General features: G+C 49.7%; 1 protein-coding gene across 2 annotated transcripts; it reads left to right on the forward strand.

The window, feature by feature from the left end:
- Positions 1–1,401: 1,401 nt before the first annotated feature.
- spred3 (sprouty related EVH1 domain containing 3) lies at positions 1,402–24,188 on the forward strand. 2 transcript variants are annotated; one of them, XM_069186478.1, is made up of 7 exons: positions 1,407–1,856; positions 11,332–11,500; positions 14,340–14,508; positions 15,474–15,535; positions 15,776–15,940; positions 17,160–18,310; positions 19,342–24,188. In XM_069186478.1, the coding sequence occupies exons 1-7, from the start codon at positions 1,846–1,848 to the stop codon at positions 19,532–19,534; spliced, it is 1,920 nt and encodes a 639-aa protein (XP_069042579.1). In that variant the 5' UTR covers positions 1,407–1,845; the 3' UTR covers positions 19,535–24,188. The 2 variants fall into 2 exon arrangements, with proteins under 2 accessions (XP_069042578.1, XP_069042579.1); XM_069186477.1 differs by lacking the exon at positions 19,342–24,188 and having other exon boundaries at positions 1,402–1,856; positions 15,474–15,940; positions 17,160–18,314.
- The last annotated feature ends 1,858 nt before the right edge of the window (positions 24,189–26,046 follow it).

The following is a 26,046-nucleotide window of genomic DNA, read 5'->3' on the forward strand; positions in this document are numbered from 1 at the left end:
CGCTACATGCGTGCGTTCTTCTCCTCCTCCTCCCTCCCTCCCTCCCTCCTCTCGGTAGACCTGCGCCACCGCTCGGACACCCCAGGGCGGGACCACCGCTGCCTCGCGGCTCCACCCGGCTTCTCCCACGAGCTCGGCGTCCAGCCTGGGTTTGTCAACAGCACGCGGGGGGACTGTGCGGGCGACCCCCCCCCCCCCACGCGCTCCAGCGCGAACGCGACCGCAGAAGCCCCTCCGTGCCGTAGAGTCGCCCTTTCAGGGCTCAGGGGCGAAAAAGACCGGTTTTCTTTTCCCAGTGGTTCGTATCCCTGTGGCTCATTGGCTGCTGGGATTCCCGCATGTTATACGCGACAGCCTTGAACTGAGTGGCCGCCAAGCCCGGCAATCCAGTCCCCCTTGCGGTCGGTGGGCTCCCACCCAGGGAGGTCCCGGTGTTGGCGGGCAGAGGGGGTCCTCAGCGCTGGCCCATGCAGGCTGCGTCTCCGCGTGTCAGCGCGCCGCGGGCGTGGGGGAGCTGTCCGTGGTGCTGAAAGCCCTCTCCTCTCGGACCCCCGCCCATTAACACAGATGTTTGCTTGGGCTGAGAGGACTCCCATCCACATTCTGCCGGAAAGGAAGTGGAACAAAAACTGTAGGGGGCCTTTCAGCACCGCGGACAGCGGACAGCTCCCACGCAGCGCAGCGCGGACGAACAGGGAGTGTGTCCGAGACGGGCTTTCTCGCGGACCCCTCGGACGCAGAGGTGTGAGTTTAACCTTTCATACGTCACCTGCTCGGGCCTTCAGCCTCGCCCCCAGAGGGTCAGCAGTTTGCATGTCCACACCCGGACACAGCCCAGTTCCCTGCGGAAAGTTTCCTTCGTCCTCTGCCGGGTGAGCAGTCTCGGCCAGAACCTCTGTTTTGTGTGTGTGTGAGTGTGTGTGGTGTGTGTGATTGTGTGTATGATTGAGCGTATGTCAATGTGTGTATTAGTGCACGAATGTGCGTGTGGTGTGAGTTTGTGCATGAGTGAGTCTGTGAGGGTGTGCGATTGTGTGTGTATGTCTGCGGTGTGTGGATGTGTGTGGTGTGAGTGTGTGAGTATGTGTACGTGCTTGCCTGTCGCTGTGTTTCTGAAGGTGTGTTGCTTTGTGCGCTGTTATTAAATCTTTAATAGTATCCGGCAATCGATTAGTCAGTGTGTGTGAGCAGTGTGTGGGAGTACGGGTGTACTGTCAGTCAGTAGGTCAGTCAGTGTGTGTGTCTTAATGCACAGAGTGTGTCGGTGGGCTGATCTGCCTTTTTACGTAGTCTGTAACAGTGGCGGTGTCTTGCAGTCAATTAGTGTGTGTGTGTGTTTTTTGGGGTGTCTTCACGCAGCTTGTACGCGGTCAGCCCGTCAGTCACCCATCCGGCCCCTGAGCTCTGTCGCCCCTTCTGTCCGTCTGTCCGAGTCCGGTGTTCGGGAAACACAGTTTGAAGGGAAACCGGCAGGCGCAGGCAGGGAAGAGGTGAAGGAGGGAGGGAGTGATTAGGGAGAGAGAGAGAGCGAGGCAGAGAGAGAGAGAGAGGGAGAGAGACGGAGGGAGGGAGGGAGGATGCTACCGCGGCGAGCGGAAAATGGCTGCTGCGCGCCGGAGCCCCTTCCTGATACACGGCGAGAGGACATGAAAGATGGGAGAAAGGGAAGAAGATAAAGACATGAGCGGCTGAGAGGAGAGCGAGAAAGAGAGAGCGAAAGAGAGCGTGAGAGAGAGGGTGCGTGTGTGCTCGCTCGTGAGGGAGAGAGAGAGAGCGCGAGGGGGGAAAGGAACCATACATCAGACCGGGGGGCAGCGAGCTCGAGGCGGCGGGCGACACCGAGCAATGGAGCGCGAGTGAGTCTCGAGGTTTTTTTTTCCCCTTTTTAAAAAAAATAAAAATAAAATCAGATGAGTGAGACGGTCGTCTTTCGCCAGGCAATATTTTGCGTTATTTCCAACAGTTTCACTGACACACACACACACTCTCTCTCTCTCTCACTCACACACACACACATATACGCGCACACACAAACAGACACACGTATACATGTTCAGAAAATCAGCCCGGCTCAGTCATAGATGAAAATCATTCACCCACCCGGCGTCCACAGAAACAGAGCGTTCAGATGTAGGTTCAGCCGTCATGTAGAGATGGCAACTGCAATATTATTGACGTTTTGTTAAATAGCAGCTACGCATCAGTGCCGTATGATGAGACAGGTACAAACCTTTACGGTAGTCTGGATTTAGCGGTGGGAAACCGCTGGAAATTGAGACGAACAGAGAGAGACAGCTCTCTCACCACCTTCCCTAGTGCTGTCGGGGCATGTTCGCACGGTGTTGTCGAAGCGGCTAGAATATGGCGATTTTGTTGTGTGTTTGTTTTTTTTTTAAATCATTGTATTTGTTTCTTGCCCACTCTCGGGTTCACAAGCGCCCTTCCGCCGCGGTGACGGGGGAGCTCGCCGGCGGGTGTGGGTGATAGTGAGGGGAGGAGGAGGCAGGCGCCGTCGATGGGATTTTTTTGTTTTTCTCAACGAGTCCCTCGGTTTCATTATGATTTTTTAAAGCCAAACTTTATGAATGGAATTTGATCTTTTTTTTTTCTCCCTGCCGCTCTCTCTCCCACCTCCTCCCCCTCTCCCAACACCTCTCTCTCTCTCTCTTCCCTCCCTCCGACTCTCTCTCTCTCTCCTCTCCTGCTCCCCGCTCCTCAAATACCACACAACCCCCCCCCCCCCCCCCAACACACACACACGCACACACGCACACATACATGGACGCGTCTCGGCCGAATATGCAGGGAAACGCCGAGGGGACGAGTTTCTGAATCGCTCTGCTCCGCGTCGCGTTTTCATTCATAAAATAGCGGGGCCGCCTGGGTGTGAGTCCGTGCCGTGCGTGCGCGCGAGGCGCGAGGCGCGAGGCGCGAGCGGCCGGGCGGGCGGGCAGGGAAGCGCTCCGCGGCGTCTCGGGCCGCCCGGGCGGATAACAGGAATATCCGTGACGGAGACTGAGACGCCTCTGAGGACCGCACCCGCCCTGCCCCAGGGCTGTTCATCCCGCCGTGGGGTGTGCTCGGTGTGGCGCTCCGGCCCGGGCCGGGGCCGGTTCGTGTGGTCACAGGGCTCGGGCTCGGGCTGGGTTTGTACTGGCTCTGAGCGCAGTCCCGTCTCTGCCTCGGGCTCGTCTGAGCTCCCGATGGGCCGCGCATCTTCTCTCCTTCCGCGCCGGGTCAGGCTTTCCATGACAATGTGGATTTTTAATTTCAAACAATTGCATTCTCAAGTACTGTCAATATCTGTCGTCTGACTAAGGACAGAAACCTGACTGCGCGATATAAGTCGAGGGGAGGGTCACCTATGGGCGCGTTTCACAGCCGCTGCGAGATATCTGGCCGGTCGGGTGTTAGGACGGCTCGATTATTAAAGTTGGAATAACGGTTGGTCCCGATCACGTGACCCCCCATTCACAAAAAAAAACCCCATCCACCCTCGCGCAGCCCTCGCTGCACTAGCGATGCGCGAGCGAGACTCGCAGGCTCGAGCTGCCCCTCCGTGAGAAGCGCAGCACGAGTCGCACCGCGCTGTAATCGTCTGAGAAACACACCGGTAGAATAAATGCATGAGCCTCCTCTGTCTGGGTTGTGCTCGTCTGTGTGGGGCACTGCGCTTAAAGGGCTGCTTACGTCATATTCCAGAGGGTTAAGATTCCTAAAGCTTGAGAAGCTAAGACGGTGTCAATACTTGTGTCGACGTGTTCTGATCATCTTTTATTAGTAATTCCACATTTAAAAACAGTCTCACTTCAGGCACTTGTCGTCTTCTGCGCAGTCTGGTACAGTGTCGGTGTGTGTTTGCGGCTGGGGTGAACTGTGTTTTCATCGTCACACCTGCACAGTAAGGACAATGTAATTAAGAATCATAATAATAATAATAATAATAATAATAATAATAGTGAGACACTGTGCGTAAGAGAGAGAAGACGGAGTGAGGACTGGGACTGTAGCTCCTATTGTAGCAGAACTGTTCTACTGTACTGGGACTGTAGCTCCTATTGTAACAGGACTGTTCTACTGTACTGGGACTGTAGCCCCTATTGTAACAGGACTGCTCTACTGTACTGGGACTGTAGCTCCTATTGTAACAGGACTGTTCTCCTGTACTGGGACTGTAGCTCCTATTGTAACAGGACTGTTCCACTGTACTGGGACTGTAGCCCCTATTGTAGCAGAACTGTTCTACTGTACTGGGACTGTAGCTCCTACTGTAACAGGACTGTTCCACTGTACTGGGACTGTAGCCCCTATTGTAACAGGACTGTTCTACTGTACTGGGACTGTAGCCCCTATTGTAACAGGACTGTTCTACTGTACTGGGACTGTAGCTCCTACTGTAACAGGACTGTTCTACTGTACTGGGACTGTAGCCCCTATTGTAACAGAACTGTTCTACTGCACTGGGACTGTAGCTCCTATTGTAACAGGACTGTTCTACTGTACTGGGACTGTAGCCCCTATTGTAACAGGACTGTTCTACTGTACTGGGACTGCAGCCCCTATTGTAACAGGACTGTTCCACTGTACTGGGACTGTAGCCCCTATTGTAGCAGAACTGTTCTACTGTACTGGGACTGTAGCTCCTACTGTAACAGGACTGTTCTACTGTACTGGGACTGCAGCCCCTATTGTAACAGGACTGTTCTACTGTACTGGGACTGTAGCCCCTATTGTAGCAGAACTGTTCTACTGTACTGGGACTGTAGCTCCTACTGTAACAGGACTGTTCTACTGTACTGTGACTGTAGCCCCTATTGTAACAGGACTGTTCTACTGCACTGGGACTGTAGCTCCTACTGTAACAGGACTGTTCTACTGTACTGGGACTGTAGCCCCTATTGTAACAGGACTGTTCTACTGTACTGGGACTGTAGCTCCTATTGTAACAGGACTGTTCTACTGTACTGGGACTGTAGCCCCTATTGTAGCAGAACTGTTCTACTGCACTGGGACTGTAGCCCTTATTGTAACAGGACTGTTCTGCAGTACTGGGACTGTAGCTCCTACTGTAACAGGACTGTTCTACTGTACTGGGACTGTAGCTCCTACTGTAACAGGACTGTTCTACTGTACTGGGACTGTAGCCCCTATTGTAGCAGAACTGTTCTACTGCACTGGGACTGTAGCCCCTATTGTAACAGGACTGTTCTGCAGTACTGGGACTGTAGCTCCTACTGTAACAGGACTGTTCTACTGTACTGGGACTGTAGCCCCTATTGTAACAGGACTGTTCTACTGTACTGGGACTGTAGCCCCTATTGTAACAGGACTGTTCCACTGTACTGGGACTGTAGCCCCTATTGTAGCAGAACTGTTCTACTGCACTGGGACTGCAGCCCCTATTGTAACAGGACTGTTCCACTGTACTGGGACTGTAGCTCCTACTGTAACAGGACTGTTCTACTGTACTGGGACTGTAGCCCCTATTGTAGCAGAACTGTTCTACTGCACTGGGACTGTAGCTCCTATTGTAACAGGACTGTTCTACTGTACTGGGACTGTAGCTCCTATTGTAACAGGACTGTTCTACTGTACTGGGACTGTAGCTCCTACTGTAACAGGACTGTTCTACTGTACTGGGACTGTAGCCCCTATTGTAACAGGACTGTTCTGCAGTACTGGGACTGTAGCTCCTACTGTAACAGGACTGTTCTACTGTACTGGGACTGTAGCCCCTATTGTAACAGGACTGTTCTGCAGTACTGGGACTGTAGCTCCTATTGTAACAGGACTGTTCTACTGCACTGGGACTGTAGCCCCTATTGAAACAGGAGTATTTTGCCGTACATGATTCTTACTCATTATTTACCATGGTTTTAAACACAGTTATGATTTTATACATGGCATCCAAACAGCATTTCCATTCTCTGGGGAAGAGTGCGTGCTGCACCAGAGATCACCGCCACTTGTGAATTGTGACAGTTCAGGCTTGTTTGCTAATTAGCAGAGTTTCAGTGTTCTAACTGGGAAACAGAGTCGGGCGAAAGGAGGCGAAGGGCCCATCAGGTGATTAACAATGAGCCCCGAGCCCAGTGTGTGACTCCACCATATGCGGAGTCAGAGGGTCAGAGCGCAGGGTCAGCCATTTATACAGCACCCCTGGAACAGCTGGGGTTAAGGGCCTTGCTCAGGGGCCCAACGGAGTAGGATTCCTCTGCCGGCCGTGGGATTTGAACCTGCAACCTTCCAGCCACAGGCGCAGGTCCTCAGCCACAGAGCCACCCATGGAGAGCAAGCTGGGGTATGCGAAAAGTTCCTAATGCAAGAAAGTGTATATGGCCAATAAAGTGATCTGATCTTAACCTTAATATGAGTCACCTGTTACAGATGCAGAATTAGACCTGTGCAGGAAGTACAGTAGGAGGTTTGCTGCAGATGGCTCATGCTTGTGACAGTATGTCCCCTTGGAGGACGATGACCACGATGGCAGGCAGAGTGATTGGTGGTGTGTGCTGTAGACAGCGAGCAGTGTTGGAAAGGACAGAGGTAGGAGAAGTGTTCTGTGGCTTGTTGCATGAAAAACCTTCTGTTAATTGTGTCCCCAGTTTTTCCCCCTGAAGTGTTCCTTGAATCCGAGGCTGAAGGGTGTTTTGAAACCTCTTGCTCAGGCTGAATTATCCACGTTTTGCCCTTGAGCTCTCGACAGGTCGAGAGGGTCTTCTGATCCTTCTCACTGGGCTCCAGGTAGAAGTCGGGACCTCTCTGGGCCGTAGTGTCTCGGAAGAGGGGGTGAACCCCACTGGGGGGACGGCTGTGCTGTGAAAAAGTGGGTACCGAGAAGGGAAGCTCTTGCCGACTCTGATTGAAAAATCTACTGCATGGTAAAAGCACAGTAAAGTGTGGTGAAGCACAGTGAGGTTGTGGTAAAAGCACAGTAAAGTGTGGTGCAGCACAGTGAGATTGTGGTAAAAGCACAGGAAAGTGTGGTGAAGCACAGTGAGGTTGTGGTAAAAGCACAGTAAAGTGTGGTGAAGCACAGTGAGATTGTGGTAAAAGCACAGTAAAGTGTGGTGCAGCACAGTGAGGTTGTGGTAAAAGCACAGTACAGTATGGTGAAGCACAGTGAGGTTGTTGTAAAAGCACAGTAAAGTGGGGTGAAGCACAGTGAGATTGTGGTAAAAGCACAGTACAGTATGGTGAAGCACAGTGAGGTTGTGGTAAAAGCACAGTAAAGTGGGGTGAAGCACAGTGAGATTGTGGTAAAAGCACAGTAAAGTTTGGTGCAGCACAGTGAGATTGTGGTAAAAGCACAGTACAGTGTGGTGCAGCACAGTGAGGTTGTGGTAAAAGCACAGTACAGTATGGTGAAGCACAGTGAGATTGTGGTAAAAGCACAGTAAAGTTTGGTGCAGCACAGTGAGATTGTGGTAAAAGCACAGTACAGTGTGGTGCAGCACAGTGAGGTTGTGGTAAAAGCACAGTAAAGTGTGGTGAAGCACAGTGAGGTTGTGGTAAAAGCACAGTAAAGTGTGGTGCAGCACAGTGAGATTGTGGTAAAAGCACAGGAAAGTGTGGTGAAGCACAGTGAGGTTGTGGTAAAAGCACAGTAAAGTGTGGTGAAGCACAGTGAGATTGTGGTAAAAGCACAGTAAAGTGTGGTGCAGCACAGTGAGGTTGTGGTAAAAGCACAGTACAGTATGGTGAAGCACAGTGAGGTTGTTGTAAAAGCACAGTAAAGTGGGGTGAAGCACAGTGAGATTGTGGTAAAAGCACAGTACAGTATGGTGAAGCACAGTGAGGTTGTGGTAAAAGCACAGTAAAGTGGGGTGAAGCACAGTGAGATTGTGGTAAAAGCACAGTAAAGTTTGGTGCAGCACAGTGAGATTGTGGTAAAAGCACAGTACAGTGTGGTGCAGCACAGTGAGGTTGTGGTAAAAGCACAGTACAGTATGGTGAAGCACAGTGAGATTGTGGTAAAAGCACAGTAAAGTTTGGTGCAGCACAGTGAGATTGTGGTAAAAGCACAGTACAGTGTGGTGCAGCACAGTGAGGTTGTGGTAAAAGCACAGTAAAGTGTGGTGAAGCACAGTGAGGTTGTGGTAAAAGCACAGTACAGTGTGGTGAAGCACAGTGAGATTGTGGTAAAAGCACACTAAAGTGTAGTGAGGCAGTGAAATCATGGTGAAACACAATGAATTGTAGTGAGGCAGTGAAATCATGGTGAAACACAGTGAATTGTAGTGAGGCGGTGAAATCATGGTGAAACAGTGAATTGTAGTGAGGCAGTGAAATCATGGTGAAACACAGTGAATTGTAGTGAGGCAGTGAAATCAGGGTGAAACACAATGAATTGTAGTGAGGCAGTGAAATCAGGGTGAAACACTGAATTGTAGTGAGGCGGTGAAATCATGGTGAAACAGTGAATTGTAGTGAGGCAGTGAAATCATGGTGAAACACAGTGAATTGTAGTGAGGCAGTGAAATCAGGGTGAAACACAATGAATTGTAGTGAGGCAGTGAAATCAGGGTGAAACACAATGAATTATAGTGAGGCAGTGGAGGCTCAGAGAGCAACAGCTCAGGAGGAGAAACACTGTGGACAGCCAATGCCAGGTTTCCACATCGCTTTGCAAATTTGCCATGTTAATGGATAAAAAATAGAAAGTTCATCACCCACAGCCTCATTAAAATCCTTGGATATATGTAAGGCATTTTCCTCACTGCTTGCCTCTCAGGCTGGTCTACTGGTTGAATCAACCGCAATAAAAACGCAGACCTGATAGCAGCTTCATATTGCAGCCTTCCTAACCTAATTGTGACTTCAGTTCTCAGAAGCTGAATGCTGCAACAGCACTCGCACAGGAAGTAGAAATATGACTTCCTGTGAGTAGTAATGTGTCATTTACAGAGTGAAATGTCAGCTGATGGCTGCAAGCCGAGCGCACTGTAAACTGATGGCATCAGGCAGGAAACGGCAGGTTGACATGGGAAAGCTGGAGTGATGTCATATCCAGGTCACTCCTGTTTTGAATTTAAAGAAGGACACAAGGAGGCTACAAAATGGCAGCGATGTCTGTGAGAAATGTAAAGTATTTTTATTCATTGTTACATGATTATGTTACCGGTGCCCTTCATTTCTATAATTTATCACTATTACTTACTTTCCTTTATTGTCCCAGCTTTGCAGGCAGGCAAAAGACACAACACAGTACAGAATACATTGAACCCAACATGAGCAGTTTAACAAATGAGACAAACAAATATGCTGAGAAAGAACACATATATGAATAAAAATACAGTGTTAATTGTCCAATTGGTTAATTGCCATGGGAATAAAAGATAACTTGGTTCACTTGCACTTGAATCTAAGCGGTCTATCTCTGCCCAGAAGGAAGGAGCACAGATTCTCTGTGCAAGGGGTGGTCACGACAGCCAGTGATAACATCGCCTTCTGCAGTTTCTTTGACATAGATGTCTGACAGCTGTAGCTATTGGGCCCTGATATGTCTCTGGCTGCCGTCACGATCCTGCTCAGTGTGTTTTTACTACTTGAATTAAATCTTTGAACAGATTCAGTGTAAGTTCTATAGTATAGAGTCAATGCTGTAGTACACACATCTAAAAGAGTGGTGTTTTCCTGGGAAGAACAGTCGCTGTTGGGTTGTCTTACATACGACATCCATGTTTTCCTCAAAGGATAGTTTGTAATCAACAGCAGTGCCGAGATATTGGTCATTTTTTCCAATTTAAATTTCTTGCTCCTGAGTGACTGTTGCTTTTGTGGCTGGTGGTTGCTTTCTATAATCAACGATCACGTCTTTTGGTTTCTGACACCTTAAGTTGAAGGAAGGAGTTGCTCCACCATTCAACACAATACCACACCACAGGCCCGTGATCAGTGTGTTTGTCTTGGAGGGTGTGGACAATGACAGAGTCCTCAGCTAACTTAATGAAGTGTCTGTTTCTCCAATGGGCTTCTGCAGCTGTGTGTATAGAGAGTGTATAGGATGTGGGACAGCACACAGCCCTGAGGCAACCCAGTGGAGAACAAAGGTGCTCTGATGTAAGACAATTTGCCCTCACTCTTCATAATCTGTTGGACAAAGTATAAGATCAACCTACACTATTCAAGTAGACCATTGAATAGTGTGGTTTAGTGGTCTCAAAGGCTGATTTATTTCTATAAATAAAAGCCTTGTATGTGTCTTGGGACCTCCTAGATGTGAACATAAGGGTTTCAGTAATGTGAGGGTAGCATGACATGAGGTAGACTCCTTGTGTCATGATAACTGGAAATATAATATTCCCTGTTTTGATTACTAGCTGCAGTAAATGATCTGTGGATCTTGTTACTTTTTTTGAAGAATCCCAGTTTATAAATTTCAACAAAATGCCTGGGCCACTCGTTCCAGATTCCCATAATCCTTTGTCTGGGCTGTATCATATTGTAACCCTACCCTCCAGAGATCACTGGTCCAGTCTGTGTCCTATTGTACCCCTACAGTCCAGAGATCACTGGTCCAGTCTGTGTCATATTGTAACCCTACCCTCCAGAGATCACTGGTCCAGTCTGTGTCATATTGTAGCCCTACTGTCCAGAGATTACTGGTCCAGTCTGTGTCATATTGTAGCCCTGCATACAGTCCAGAGATCACTGGTCCAGTGTATGAGTAGTCTATGAGTAGTCATGTGCTACTGGCTTTGGGTGGGCTCCAGTTAGCCAGGGTTTCCTTGGGTCTTTCCAGGGTGCCTGTGATTGTGTAGCGTTGTCCACTGGAGACTTCTTGCTCCTCCCTGCAATGTTAATCTCATCTAAGCCTCTGTGGAGGTGGCAGCAAGTCCCAGGGCAGAGGAGAGTGTCTTCTTTTCTTTGTTTTTATCTCAGTACACCAACGTAAATTGTTGTAAAGTGCAGTGTTACCAAGCAAGTAGCCTGGTCTTGTCAGAACCCACAGTGTATTAACCTGTCTTTCTCTTGCAGTGCAGTGTGTACAGTGTGTATTAACCTGTCTTTCTGTTGCAGTGCAGTGTGTACAGTGTGTATTAACCTGTCTTTCTCTTTCAGTGCAATGTGTACAGTGTGTATTAACCTGTCTTTCTCTTGCAGTGCAGTGTGTACAGTGTGTATTAACCTGTCTTTCTCTTGCAGTGCAGTGTGTACAGTGTATGATCCTGTGTCTATCTTATAATGTATGCCATGTGTCTTTCTTTCCATATACAGTATATATTTTTTAATGGTTTTATCCAATGTAACTCCCATCTGCGGTCATGTTCACTGCAGGGTATATATTACCAGAATCATTCAGGTAGCCCTTGTCTCTCTCTGTCCCAGTGTGGTGCGGGTTCGAGCAGTGGTGATGACCCGCGATGATTCCAGTGGGGGCTGGGTCCCCCTGGGGGGCGGTGGCCTGAGCCACGTGATCATCTGCAAGGGGCGGAGCCTGGAGGACAGGGGGCGGAGAGATTACATCATCCGGGGGGAGCGGCTCAGGGACCGGGCGGTGAGTGTGCGTGTGTCTCTGTGGGCGTGGCGCTGGGTCGAGCACATCTGGAGCCCCACACGGGGCTCGGGCCCCCGCTGGGCAGGAGGGACCTGAAGGAACTGGCAGCAGGGCTCGTTCCAGAGGAGACTGATGTGGTTGTGGGGCAGTGCTGGGGGTGTGTCCAGAGCTAGGTCCGCTGTGTGTGACATCAGCGCTCGGAGAAGCAATGAGCTCTTTCTCACTGTACATTCGAGCGCCGCGTCCGTCAGGGTGTGACTGATATCTGGACACCAGGATCAGGATGTCATTCCTGGTCCACTTGCTCACAGAGAGCGCTGCGTGTGCGGTACTTGATTGTGTTGTGTTCTACATAGATGTGAGGGTGTTGTATTGATCATGATGTGTAGTATATTGATGTGAGGGTGTTGTATTGATTGTGTTGTGTTGTATATTGATGTGAGGGTGTTGTATTGATCATGATGTGTAGTATATTGATGTGAGGGTGTTGTATTGATCATGATGTTTAGAATATTGATGTGAAGGTGTTGTATTGATCGTGTTGTGTAGTATATTGATGTGAGGGTGTTGTATTGATTGTGTTGTGTTGTATATTGATGTGAGGGTGTTGTATTGATCATGATATAAAGTATATTGATGTGAAGGTGTTGTATTGATCGTGTTGTTTAGTATATTGATATGAGGGTGTTGTATTGATAGTGTTGTGTTGTATATTGATGTGAGGGTGTTGTATTGATCATGATGTGTAGTATATTGATGTGAGGGTGTTGTATTGATTGTGTTGTGTTGTATATTGATGTGAGGGTGTTGTATTGATCATAATATAAAGTATATTGATGTGAAGGTGTTGTATTGATCGTGTTGTTTATTGATGTGAGGGTGTTGTATTGATCATGATGTGTAGTATATTGATATGAGGGTGTTGTATTGATCGTGTTGTGTAGTATATTGATGTGAAGGTGTTGTATTGATCATGATGTGTAGTATATTGATGTGAAGGTGTTGTATTGACCGTGTTGTTTAGTATATTGATATGAGGGTGTTGTATTGATCGTGTTGTGTAGTATATTGATGTGAGGGTGTTGTATTGATCATGATGTGTAGTATATTGATATGAGGGTGTTGTATTGATTGTGTTGTGTTGTATATTGATGTGAGGGTGTTGTATTGATCATGATGTGTAGTATATTGATATGAGGGTGTTGTATTGATTGTGTTGTGTTGTATATTGATGTGAGGGTGTTGTATTGATCATAATATAAAGTATATTGATGTGAAGGTGTTGTATTGATCGTGTTGTTTATTGATGTGAGGGTGTTGTATTGATCATGATGTGTAGTATATTGATATGAGGGTGTTGTATTGATCGTGTTGTGTAGTATATTGATGTGAAGGTGTTGTATTGATCATGATGTGTAGTATATTGATGTGAAGGTGTTGTATTGACCGTGTTGTTTAGTATATTGATATGAGGGTGTTGTATTGATCGTGTTGTGTAGTATATTGATGTGAGGGTGTTGTATTGATCATGATGTGTAGTATATTGATATGAGGGTGTTGTATTGATTGTGTTGTGTTGTATATTGATGTGAGGGTGTTGTATTGATCATGATGTGTAGTATATTGATATGAGGGTGTTGTATTGATTGTGTTGTGTTGTATATTGATGTGAGGGTGTTGTATTGATCATAATATAAAGTATATTGATGTGAAGGTGTTGTATTGATCGTGTTGTTTATTGATGTGAGGGTGTTGTATTGATCATGATGTGTAGTATATTGATATGAGGGTGTTGTATTGATCGTGTTGTGTAGTATATTGATGTGAAGGTGTTGTATTGATCATGATGTGTAGTATATTGATGTGAAGGTGTTGTATTGACCGTGTTGTTTAGTATATTGATATGAGGGTGTTGTATTGATCGTGTTGTGTAGTATATTGATGTGAGGGTGTTGTATTGATCATGATGTGTAGTATATTGATATGAGGGTGTTGTATTGATTGTGTTGTGTTGTATATTGATGTGAGGGTGTTGTATTGATCATGATGTGTAGTATATTGATATGAGGGTGTTGTATTGATCGTGTTGTGTAGTATATTGATGTGAGGGTGTTGTATTGATCATGATGTATAGTATATTGATGTGAGGGTGTTGTATTGATTGTGTTGTGTAGTATATTGATGTGAGGGTGTTGTATTGATCGTGTTGTGTAGTATATTGATGTGAGGGTGTTGTATTGATCATGATGTGTAGTATATTGATATGAGGGTGTTGTATTGATCGTGTTGTGTAGTATATTGATGTGAGGGTGTTGTATTGATCATGATGTATAGTATATTGATGTGAGGGTGTTGTATTGATTGTGTTGTGTAGTATATTGATGTGAGGGTGTTGTATTGATCATGATGTGTAGTATATTGATATGAGGGTGTTGTATTGATCGTGTTGTGTAGTATATTGATGTGAGGGTGTTGTATTGATTGTGTTGTGTAGTATATTGATGTGAGGGTGTTGTATTGATCATGATATATAGTATATTGATGTGAAGGTGTTGTATTGATTATGATGTATAGTATATTGATGTGAGGGTGTTGTATTGATTGTGTTGTGTTGTATATTGATGTGAGGGTGTTGTATTGATCGTGTTGTGTTGTATATTGATATGAGGGTGCTGTATTGATCGTGTTGTGTTGTATATTGATGTGAGGGCGTTATATTGATTATGATGTTTAGTATATTGATGTGAGGTGTTGTATTGATCATGATGTGAGGGTGTGGATTCATGGTGTCTTGGATATTAAAATCAGGTGCTTCACCCTCCCCTGCTGTCTCCCTCAGCCCGTGCTGGAGTGTGCTGTGCAGAGAGGGCTGGTCTACAACAAGGTGAACCCCATCTTCCACCACTGGCGTGTCCAGGACAAGAAGTTTGGCCTGACCTTCCAGAGCCCTGCTGATGCAGTCTCCTTCGAGCGAGGGCTCCACAGCGCCATCGACAGGCTGGACAGAGGTGCTGAACCAAGAGGGGGGAGGGCTCAGAGGGAGAGAGCGGAGAGAGAGAGGGGTTCAGAGGGAGTGAAGGAGACCAACAGATACAATGAGAGAGGGGGAAGGTAACATGGAGGCAGAAGAGAAGCAGAGGCAAGTCATGAAACAGACATGTACAGAAAGGGGTCCATAGACAGATATGCAAAAGACCCCCATCCTTAAGGTCCTATAGGTGCCTTAAATCCATTTTTACTAATAGAAGTTAGCAACTGGCAAGACTCAACAGCGACATCCCCAGGATGAAAAGGGTACTGCAGGTAGGGGGGACACGCAAAAGAGAGAAAAAGCAAGCAAGAGTTTATTTCACACAGCATCCGTTCTATTGTATCTTTGTTTATGGTGTCTGTATTTACATCTGGATGAAACCAGGCTGGGTGACGCAGTGGTGAGCACTGCTGCCTTGCAGTGCTGAGGCCCTGGGTTTGATTCCTGGGGGTACTGCCTGTGTGGAGTCTGTATGTTCTCCCCGTGTTCATGTGGGGTTCCTCTGGGAGCACCGTTTTCCTTCCACAGTCCAGTAGGTTAATTGGCTTCTGGGGGAACCGGCTCTGGTGTGAGTGTGTGCGTGTCTGTGATGGCCTGGCGTCCTCCCCAGGGTGTATCCTGCCATGCATTCATTGGTTGCTGGGATAGGCTCCAGCCCCCCTGTGACCTCATATTGCATGGATGAAAGAATGAAACCAGGCCTGCAATTGTGAGCTGTGTTACTGTTTGTTTGTTTGTTTTTTGGACATTGGAACAGTGACCTGTAATAACTCTACTGCCTGGGGTCGCTGACCTCTGTTTACCCCAGCACGTGGGGTAACTGATCTCTCTTTTCCCCATAGTCTGGGGTGACATGTGCTTAGAAAAGGGAATGGCAGCTCCTTCTCACTGTGTTTCTCTGTTGTCTCTCCTTGTCCTTGTCTTTCTCCCTTTCTCTCTCAGGCTCGGATTCTCCTTCCTCCTCCACACCAGAAGAGGGCGACACTGAAGACGATGGCCTGGCCGTGAGTCGCTCTGTGTCACTCTCTCCCTCGGTGCTCTGTGAATGCGTATCTCTGTCTCTTTTTTCTCTGAGATTGTGTGGATTGAACACGGTACATCAGACCTCCCCTGTCCCGCCTCCCCATCGCCCCATCCTCGCTCTCTTCTCCCCTGCTCCCCTCCCTCTCTCGTCCCCTCCCTCTCTCGTCCCCTGTGTGTTTCATTTCTTCTCCTCCTTCCCTCTCTCTCGCTCCCTCGCTCAGTCCCAGGACAGCGAGTCGTCCTCCAGCAGCCGAAAGGAGATGCTGCCCAGGCCTGCCACCATAGTGACCAGCCAGTCCTCCGCCACCTGCTTTGTGCGCCCCCCTGCCACTGAGGATTATGGGTACGGAACCGGACACACCGTTGCCACGCCAACCCCTGCACAGGTAAAGATGCCTATGCCCCTGTTACTATGGACACCACCTATTGACTGGCTAGAGAGCAAATACTTGACATTGATTACAGAAGAGGACGCTCTGATTTTTGCCTTTATTTCCCATTGTTTTATTCCTGGTGGAGCAGGGTGCACCAACAGTAATTGCGCCCTTCTTATTGCTACACCCTACTGGAAACTAGGAAAGAGCTGGGAATAAGACGATATGTGCTGCACAACTTTGAGTTCAAAGTGTGTCTTTGAGTTACTCCTACTCTTAACACCCACTCCCTGTGAAGTCCTGCGGTTTATGTTCTCCAAGTTAACAAATGACACATCCAGTCTACTGACTGCTATGCCCGTGTTATCAATGCTTCAATAAATCATAATAATAATTCCCAATGATCACACCTAGAACTTTAGCGGGTGCTGTGCTCAATTTCTCTGCTGCTGATGGTCCGCTTCAGATAGAAACATTGTAGACACTTGCATCCACATAAACTGTAAACTGTACAGTGAACACCTCAGTAGCTCAGTGTGATCTTGATGAGTATGTTCTTGCCTAGCTGTAGGAATAGCAGCCCCTGCACTTCTGTAAGGCTTGAGTGTCTGCTGCTAGGGCAATGAATATGAGAGAGATATACCAAAGGACGTCCTAGGTGCAAGACTTACTGTATATATGTAAGAAAGCAGAAATATGCAAGATAAGTATCTTTCTACCCAAGCCTACAGACTCTTATTGGAGCCCCTGTGTGTGGACACACCTGGTGTCCAGACTCTTATTGGAGCCCCTGTGTGTGGACACGCCTGGTGTCCAGACTCTTATTGGAGCCCCTGTGTGTGGACACGCCTGGTGTCCAGACTCTTATTGGAGCCCTTTGTGTGGACACGCCGGGTGTCCAGTCTCTTATTGGAGCCCCTGTGTGTGGACACGCCTGGTGTCCAGACTCTTATTGGAGCCCTGTGTGTGGACACGCCTGGTGTCCAGACTCTTATTGGAGCCCCTGTGTGTGGACACGCCGGGTGCAGATCTGCATCTAGCAGCACCAACTGTGCTCACACTTTCTTTATGCTACACCTGAATTCAAACTAGAAATACATCTGGCCATCAGCTCTGATTTCACCAGCAGCCTAAGTGTGCAATGCTACCTGGTACAAAAGAGGAGCCACGCTCTCCGACATTCTCCTCTGTCTCCTTCTTGCCCTCTACCCTCTCTCTCCGTGTTCCTCAGATCCACACCCGCCCGCTGCAGCACCAGCCTGCGCCCGTGACGGCTGTCATTAACCCCCCTGCGCCTCCGCCTCCCGCTCAGCCTCCGCCCCCTCCCCTGCCCCCGCCCCAGGCCCCGCCCCCGGCCCCGCCCCTCTCCCCCCTCAGCCCTCTCTCCCCGACTCTCTCGCTGCTGGAGGAGAAGGACCTGCAGAGCCTGGACCCCTGCAAGGACCTGTGGGGCTCGCGCGGGTACGAGGACTACCGCCGGGCCGGGACCGCCAGGACTCTGGGCGTGCCTGCGGGCGGCGGCGGCGGCGTTGGCGGGAGCGGCGCGCCGGACAAGGCGGAGCTGTGCGTGGTGCGTTTCGAGAAGGAGCTGGCGGGCGGCCCGGTGGGCAGCGAGGTGGCCGTGACCCTGGACAGCAAGCCCCCGCTCCGGCTCGCCACGCCCTCGCCCACCTGCGGACCGGGGCCCAACGCCGTGGGCGCCACGCCCGCCTCGGGCCCCGCCGGCCCCTGCGCCCACGAGCCCGGGAAAGGATCGCCCTCCCCCTGCTGCATCCACACCTCGCTGGCCACCCCGCGCGCGCGGACTCGGAAACGGGGCGGCGGCGGCGGCGGCGACTGCGGGCTGGGCCTGGGGCTGGGCCTGGCGGGCGGCCTGTCCCCCACGCTGGACGCCGCCGTCTCCTGCGCCGACGAGGACCACGCCGGGCCCTGCCCCCCGCCGGGCGGCTCCTCCTCCTCCTCCTCCTCCCGCTGCGTCTACTGCCGCTCCGTCTTCAGCGCCGCCGACAACGGCCGGGGCCGCTGCCGGGACGCCCCGGACCCGGCGCTGCGCTGCCTGCGCCAGTGGACCTGCGTGTGGTGCGCGGAGAGCCTGCTGTACCACTGCATGTCGGACTCGGAGGGCGAGTTCTGGGAGCCCTGCTCCTGCGAGGAGGACGCCGGGGGGGGCGGGGGCGGCGGCGAGGGCGGCGGCGGCGGCGGCGGCGGGGCCGGCGGCGGCTCGGGGGGGTGCCGCCCCCACGCCCTGTGCTGTGCCCGCTGGCTGGCCCTGCTGGCCCTGTCGCTGGTCGTGCCCTGTATGTGCTGCTACCTGCCCCTGCGGGCCTGCCTGCGCTGCGGAGAGCACTGTGGCTGCTGTGGGGGCAGGCACAAAGCCGTGCGGTGAGGCTGGGCAGGCTGGGGGGGGCAGGGGGGGGGCTGCCTTTGGGGTTTTGTCTTGATGGGGAGTGTAGTGTCAGAGCAGTTGTCGATTCGTGGCTGAGGTCCCGCGCACCTGAGTCTGTGCACACTGGCCCTGCATCGCGCCCCCTGAACCTTCACCCTGACCCTGTGTGAGCCTAGTCCCTCCCTCACCTTCCCTGCCTCCCGGTTCCCAGCTGACTGGGGTGCACAAGCGAAAAACCAAGAGAGAGGGGATTTCGGATTGGAGACGGGAAGCCAATTTTTACACAAAGGGTGGCAGGGGGCTGAAACAAGCTTCCCAGCCGTGTGGTTGAGGCTGATTCCCCGTTAAGCCTTCAGGCCCTGAGCCCTAGCTCACCCAACCCCCGGGGGTGTGTACGGACCACAGGCGCGGTGGACCTTTCTGAGTTTAACATGGACAGATCGCAGTCTGCTGTTTGGAGATTTGGAGTGGGAGTGGGGGAATAGAGTTAATGCAACTTTTTTAAGAAAGTTATTATTATAACTGTTATCGCTATTATTCGTTTTATTTTTTAAATGTCGTTTTCCCCTCCCCCTCCAAAAAACAGGAGAATGGTCACAACAGCGAAAGGGTGTTTGAGTTAATCAGCAGTATTTATTTCTGTATGTATTGATTGGTTTTGTTGATTGAGGTTTTGATTTGAAGCACACACAGAAACACACACGTCCTCCCCAAACCCATGAGAACCACTGTGCTCTGGATAGGTGAACTTGGGGAAAGAGTGAGGGAGGGAGAGATAAAGGATGGGCCTGGACAGAGAGAGAGAGACAGATCTGGACACAGAGACAGACAGATCTGGACACACAGAGAGACATAGACCTGGACACAGAGAGAGAGTCAAATTTAGATACAGAGAGACACAATCTGGATACAGAGAGAGAGACAGGGGGACAGATCTGGCCACAGAGAGAGAGGGGGACAGAGACACATCAGGGTGTGCTGTACTCTTTTGTATGAGTTTGGAATAATCCACGATTTCTGCTATTAGTGGAGCGCTGGGTGGCCCCACCTCTGACCAGCATGTCCTGGCATCAGTCATGTTTCGGCACAATCACTGCCTTGGCCTTGTGGAGCACGGAGGAAGTGCAGAGATGCCAGAGGGGCTCACAGCGAAACACGGGTTCGAGATCGAAGACGTCACGGGGAAAAGTGCACAATCACCAAATGCCAACTGCTGTTGAAAGTCCCGTGGAGACATTTCCAAGACACGCTCCAGTCGTGTTCCAGATCTTCAGCTACCTCAGCCAGCATACAATCCTATTGCCACCGGACACCTGATCTCAGCCCCGAGCCCGTGTGTGGCTGGATGCAGCTCTGGCCAAGGCGGTGACATACTGCCGCGGTTGGGTGTCTTCTGTTGCCCCAGGATCCGGGCCCGATTTCCAACTGCCCCCCCAGCGGATACCTGCCCCCAGCGGATACCATGAGCTCGATGTTCAGAACTTGCCTGGCGCTGCAGGGACTACTGTGTGGTGGCAACAGCAGAGCTTTGTGTTTGCGAAGTGGAGTCGTGGTCGAGACGTGGCAAAGCAGAAAGCAAACCATGGGAGGAACAACAGTAGAGTGAGGTGGAAGGGTGGTATAAGCCCACTACTGGGGTAAATGTCTGGAAGAGACCATCCAGGTGCCTCTCCTGCCTCCACACTGCCAGCATGCTGTACAGGAAACAACACTGTTTAGAACAGAGGGCCTAGTGTGGCTCCGAGTCCTGGAGATGCAGATATAGCCTTTTGGGAAGGTGATTGTGTTTAAGCAGCGCACCTAGTCTCTCTGAGTCCTGGAGATGCAGATATAGCCTTTTGGGAAGGTGATTGTGTTTAAGCAGGGCACCTAGTCTCTCTGAGTCCTGGAGATGCAGATATAGTCTTTTGGGAAGGTGATTGTGTTTAAGCAGGGCACCTAGTCTCTCTGAGTCCTGGAGATGCAGATATAGTCTTTTGGGAAGGTGATTGTGTTTAAGCAGGGCACCTAGTCTCTCTGAGTCCTGGAGATGCAGATATAGTCTTTTGGGAAGGTGATTGTGTTTAAGCAGGGCACCTAGTCTCTCTGAGTCCTGGAGATGCAGATATAGCCTTTTGGGAAGGTGATTGTGTTTAAGCAGGGCACCTAATCTCTCTGAGTCCTGGAGATGCAGATATAGTCTTTTGGGAAGGTGATTGTGTTTAAGCAGGGCACCTAGTCTCTCTGAGTCCTGGAGATGCAGATATAGCCTTTTGGGAAGGTGATTGTGTTTAAGCAGGGCACCTAATCTCTCTGAGTCCTGGAGATGCAGATATAGTCTTTTGGGAAGGTGATTGTGTTTAAGCAGGGCACCTAGTCTCTCTGAGTCCTGGAGATGCAGATATAGTCTTTTGGGAAGGTGATTGTGTTTAAGCAGGGCACCTAGTCTCTCTGAGTCCTGGAGATGCAGATATAGTCTTTTGGGAAGGTGATTGTGTTTAAGCAGGGCACCTAGTCTCTCTGAGTCCTGGAGATGCAGGAAGGAAAGGCAACTATGTGTGTGTGTGTGTGGCCCGGGAAGCATTTCCCATGTCTCTTCCTGCACCCCCAAGTCTCCGATCAGAGCTGGGGGTGGACAGCTCCTGCTCTCTTCAGCCAGCTAGCTGTGGTTCATGTGGAAAGGAGTGAGGCTGGCAGCTTGGTTTCTGGGGCTGTTGGCTGTGTTTTGGGGTGCATCCTTGTTAAATTGATGCGGAAGAAGGTCTGCCCGAACCTCAGTTTCCAAGGCGGGCGGGGTACAGATCAGTGGCATGGAGTAAATTGCAGGTGTACAGTTGAGCTGTTGGGAGTATAGCACAGATGTAATACAGTTGGGGCGGTGCAGAGTATAGCGCAGGTGTACAGTTAAGTTGGTGTGGAGTATAGTACAATTGTGCAGTTGAGGTGGTGCGGAGTATAGTACAGGTGTACAGTTGAGGTGAGGATGGAGTATAGCGCAGGTGCACAATTGAGGTACTATAGAGTATAGTGCAGGTGTACAGTTGAGGTGGTGTGGAGTATAGCGCGGGTGTAAAGTTGAGGTGGTGTGGAGTATAGTGCAATTAGAGTTGAGGTGGTGATGGAGTATAGCACAGGTGCACAGTTGAGGTAGTGTGGAGTATAGCACAGGTGCACAGTTGAGGTAGTGTGGAGTATAGCGCAGGTGTACAGTTGAGGTGGTGTGGAGTATAGCACAGGTATACAATTGAGGTGGTGCTGAGTATACTACAGGTATGCAGTTGAGGTGGTGTTGAGTATAGCACAGGTGCACAGTTGTGGTGGTGCAGAGTATAGCGCAGTTAGAGTTAAGGTGGTGTGGAGTATAGAACAGGTGTACAGCTGTGGTGGTGTGAAGTATAGTGCAGGTGCACAATTGAGGTGGTGATGGAGTATACAGCAGGTGTACAGATGAGGTGGTGTGGAGTATAGAGCAGGTGTGCAGATGAGGTGGTGTGGAGTATAGTGCAATTAGAGTTGAGGTGGTGATGGAGTATAGCACAGGTGCACAATTCAGGCAGTGTAGAGTATAGAGCAGTTGTGCAGTTGAGGTGGTGTGGAGTATAGAGCAGGTGTGCAGTTGAGGTGTTGATGGAGTATAGTACCAGCGGCGGGTCGGCTCCCTGGCATCCCCCCCCACCCCCCAGATGGTCCTCCCTCGGGAGAACAGGCCCCGAGAATCCAAAAGAGCTGGGGGCCCGTGTTGCGGAGACACCGCTGCCCGAACATCGGCGGGGCCGACGGAATCGTCGATAACAGCCTTCATCAGCCGAGCTCCTCTACCTCTGCCCAAGACCGAAGGTATGAAGATGCCTGGAGGTCAGACCCCGCTTACTGACGTGAGCGACACAGGAATGGGGGGTTGCAGGCCTCTTCAGATCCAGTGGGAAGCGGGGTTCAGTGGGAGGTGTGTCCTGTGGAAGAGTTAGCAAGACACACACACTCTGGTGCTTCCTCCACAGTGACAGAGCAGCGCTGCTGCAGTTAGACACGGATTCCTATACTGACATTCCTCTGGATACAAGTACACCCAACATCTACACAGAGACAGCTTCTTTTACAGAGGTTTCAGAGCACAGCAGTGACGCCCCCAACAGCAAATGCTCCTTTTTGTTTGGTCTTAAAGGTATCTTATTTTTCTACAGAACTTGGGAACAGTTGCACCCCTTGTCCACGCATATAAAAGTGGTTTTCCGTACCCAGCCGACACACAGATAACCAGCCTGCAACTGGCTGGTGCTGCGTCTTTATCAAACCCACTTCCAGAGACAGCGGCCTGTGACCCCCAGACTGAAATCAACATGAACTCAAAACTGGTCAAACTTACTAATGATATTGGCTATTGACTGACTCACTGACTGACAGAACTACAGAGTGACACACTCAGACTGACTCACTGACAGAACTACAGAGTGACACACTGATTGACATGCTCATGGGCTGACACACTGACTGACAGAACTACAGAGTGACACACTCTGACACTGACAGAACTACAGCATGACACACTCAGACTGACTCACAGAACTACAGAGTGACACACTCTGACACTGACAGAACTACAGCATGACACACTCAGACTGACTCACTGACTGACAGAACTACAGAGTGACACACTCTGACACTGACAGAACTACAGCATGACACACTGACTGACAGAACTACAGAGTGACACTCTGACACACTGACAGAACTAGAGTGACACACCCACTACCTGACACACAGAGCCTGACAGAACTACAGCGCGACTCACTGACAGACTGGCGGAACAACAGAGTAACACGCTGGTCCGACATGGAGTGTTGGAAATAAACACTTTCACGCAAGACTGGGCCAAGTGGGACAGTGTAGAGTCACAAGATAATCTACTACCAACTACAAGCAGCAAGTCTGGCCGCTGTCCGACACTGGCCAGACGAATGGCTGTCTGGGTGGTATTACAATTTTCACAGTGTATGGAATTATTATCATTATTATTATTTTCAACGAGCTTTGTATGGGTTTATGTATTCATAATGCTCTCAGTTTTGATTATTGACAGCCAAGGCCGTGATTGAGGAGGTGGTGCACTGTGGCAGGGAGAGCACAAGGTCGGTGTTTCATCCCGTGATGTGCACAGCCCCAGACCCATCTCAGAGCGCATCAGTCCTGCCCCCCAGGACTGTCGGACGTGAACCCCACGTGAAGGGAGCACACCCCGCCCCCTAGGAGTGCTCTGCAGTTGCCTAGGGGAATCCAGGTTGAGGCCGTCTGAACCGAGCCCCTCACTCACCCCCTACTCACACACCCACACCTCTCCAACAGTCGCTTTCTTCACTGTTGCCCAGGGGAATCCCATGACCCCAAGGAAAACACACACTCCTATTTCTCCACCACGACAAAGGAAACGTCTAACACACCCCCATTTCTCCTGCGATTCCAGAGACATAGACTCCTGACAGACAGATGTACAGAGAGACACAGCAGTAACCCACACGTACTGAGACACCAGACATCACCCCGAACACTGAAGGAGAGACTCCCTGCAGGCCCCTTCCTGACATCTTAAATAAATGTGCCTTTTGATTTCAATGTTTTTAATTCTCCTTTCTTGGTTCTGAATTTATGTATTTATTTATTGCCAAGGTGTACATTATTTCAGTAATTATTTATTGGTTGATTATATATTATTTAATTAAATGTTTCTTTAATTTGTCCTCGTTTTCTCTTTTCATTTTAATTTTGTATATTTATTTGGACCTGGGTTTTGGTTTCTGAGCTGTCTTATTTTTCTGACTTTGTGCCAATGTGCTGCTTTGAAGTGTTACATATCGTGGGTTTCTATCATTTATTAAAACCCTCACTCTATATTTTAATGACCCACTGCCTCCTGTGTCTTCTTGCATCACTACAGAGGGTGAGAGAGTGAGAGAATGAGCAAGAGAGTGAAGGAGAGAGAGAGAGAAAATGAGTGAGAGGGAGCATCTGCAATAATCTGAGAACAGCTGGACCCCCAGAACACAAGTACGAAACGGAGTGACTGATACACCAAGCAGGAGAGAAGAGAACCCTGGTTCTGGACTAGTAGCATGACACCTCTACAGCAGGAGCCTGTGACAGGCATGGCGTGGTACCCAACAGCCATATCACCCTGCAACTCACAGCTGGAAGCCCACTGGGGCTCAGCAGGTGTGAGCCTGGTCAGTACCTGGATGTTGCTGGAAATGGTGTTTCAGTAACCAGTAGGGGGCGCTCACCCTGCAGTCTTTGAGGGTCCTAATGTCCCACTATAGTGACGGGGATACTGTAAAAAGGCACTGTCCATTGGATGAGACATACTGTAACATCTGTGGTCATTAAAAATCCCAGTGCTTTTCTCGAAAAGAGTAGGGGTGTTAATCCTGGCACCCTGGCCTTTACCCATCATGGCCTCCTAATAATCCCCATCTCTGAACTGGCTTCATCACTCTGTTCTCCTCCCCACTGAGAGCTGGTGTGTGGGAGTGTACTGGTGCACTATGGCTGCTGTCACATCATCCAGGTGGGGCTGCACACTGGTGGTGGTGGTGGTGGTGGAGGGGATCCCCATTACTTGGAAAGCTCTTTAAGTGGAGTGTCCAGGAAAGCACTATTTAAGCATGAGGAATTATTATTAAATCCAGCCCAGGTGTCCTGGGTATTGGAGTGAGGTCAAACACTTTACTATCCGAGGATCTCCATTCGCTTCCAGTAGATGGCGACATAAGCACAAGAGCCGTCGGAGGCTCTCTGTGACCAAAATAAAGCGGACATCAGGTCACTCGCTAACAACCATATTGTCAAATCAAATGCTTCAGAAACTGCAACAGAAATTCACAACCCTCTGAAGTGTCCTTAAATGGGCACTTTGTTTAACCGATTAACTGAAACAAGCGTTTCTCTTTCTCATCTCCAGAAACAGGCGATTTCTCGTGACCTGTCTCACCAGCAAGCCTGACCTTGACAAGCGGGTCTCGTCCTGATCCAACCTGATCACAGCCAGCAGCCCGATCACCCTGTAGCTCAGCTGGCAGCCCCCTGGAGCTCAGCAGTGTGAGCCTGGTCAGTACCTGGAGGGGAGACTGCTGGGAAAGCTGAGGCTGCTGCTGGAAGAAGTGTTAGTGGGGCCAGCAGGGGGCGCTCACCCTGCGGTCTGAGTGGGTCCCAATGGGCCAGAAGCCGGTGAACGCTGCACGGAAAGACGAGTGTCTCATCCTGTTTTAGGAGAGAGGGAGGGAGGTGAAAGATAAGGCAGAGGAACAGTTAGATGGTGAGGAAGAGGGCGGGAGATTTGTGCTTTGCTTACATCTACATAGTTTTTCTAGAAAGTGGATCAAATACTTTAACTAGGGAAGCTGGCAGATAAATGACTTCACATACAGTACATCTGAAAAGGTATTGGACAATATTGTAATTCCTTTGCACACAGTGTGAAAGGTATTGGGGCGGTGAAATGAAATCGGACGTCTGTGTTGCATAATATTAAAATGTGTAGATCACGCCAAAAGATAAATTAGGCAAAACAGTCAATTATTTTTCTGGATATGTTGTTCAAATATGTCAAACTGTTAGGATGTGTTCAGTCCCTCGTCCGGTTACACATCAGCATAAATCCACCAAGACTTAAACTGCCGAATGTTAGAACTCCGTGCCGGTTTCACTAATAAACACTTCCCCGTCGTTATCATTTATTTACTAAGCAGATGTCAAGTTCAAATAA

The sequence above is a fragment of the Lepisosteus oculatus genome, chromosome 3 (assembly GCF_040954835.1).
Source record: "Lepisosteus oculatus isolate fLepOcu1 chromosome 3, fLepOcu1.hap2, whole genome shotgun sequence".
In the NCBI taxonomy this organism is placed as follows: domain Eukaryota; kingdom Metazoa; phylum Chordata; class Actinopteri; order Semionotiformes; family Lepisosteidae; genus Lepisosteus; species Lepisosteus oculatus.

Coding starts and splice junctions, on each gene's coding strand:
- spred3 (XM_069186477.1), top strand. Junction 14,509..15,473: donor CATCGACAGGCTGGACAGAG/GTGCTGAACCAA, acceptor TTTCTCTCTCAG/GCTCGGATTCTCCTTCCTCC. Junction 15,941..17,159: donor CCACGCCAACCCCTGCACAG/GTAAAGATGCCT, acceptor CGTGTTCCTCAG/ATCCACACCCGCCCGCTGCA.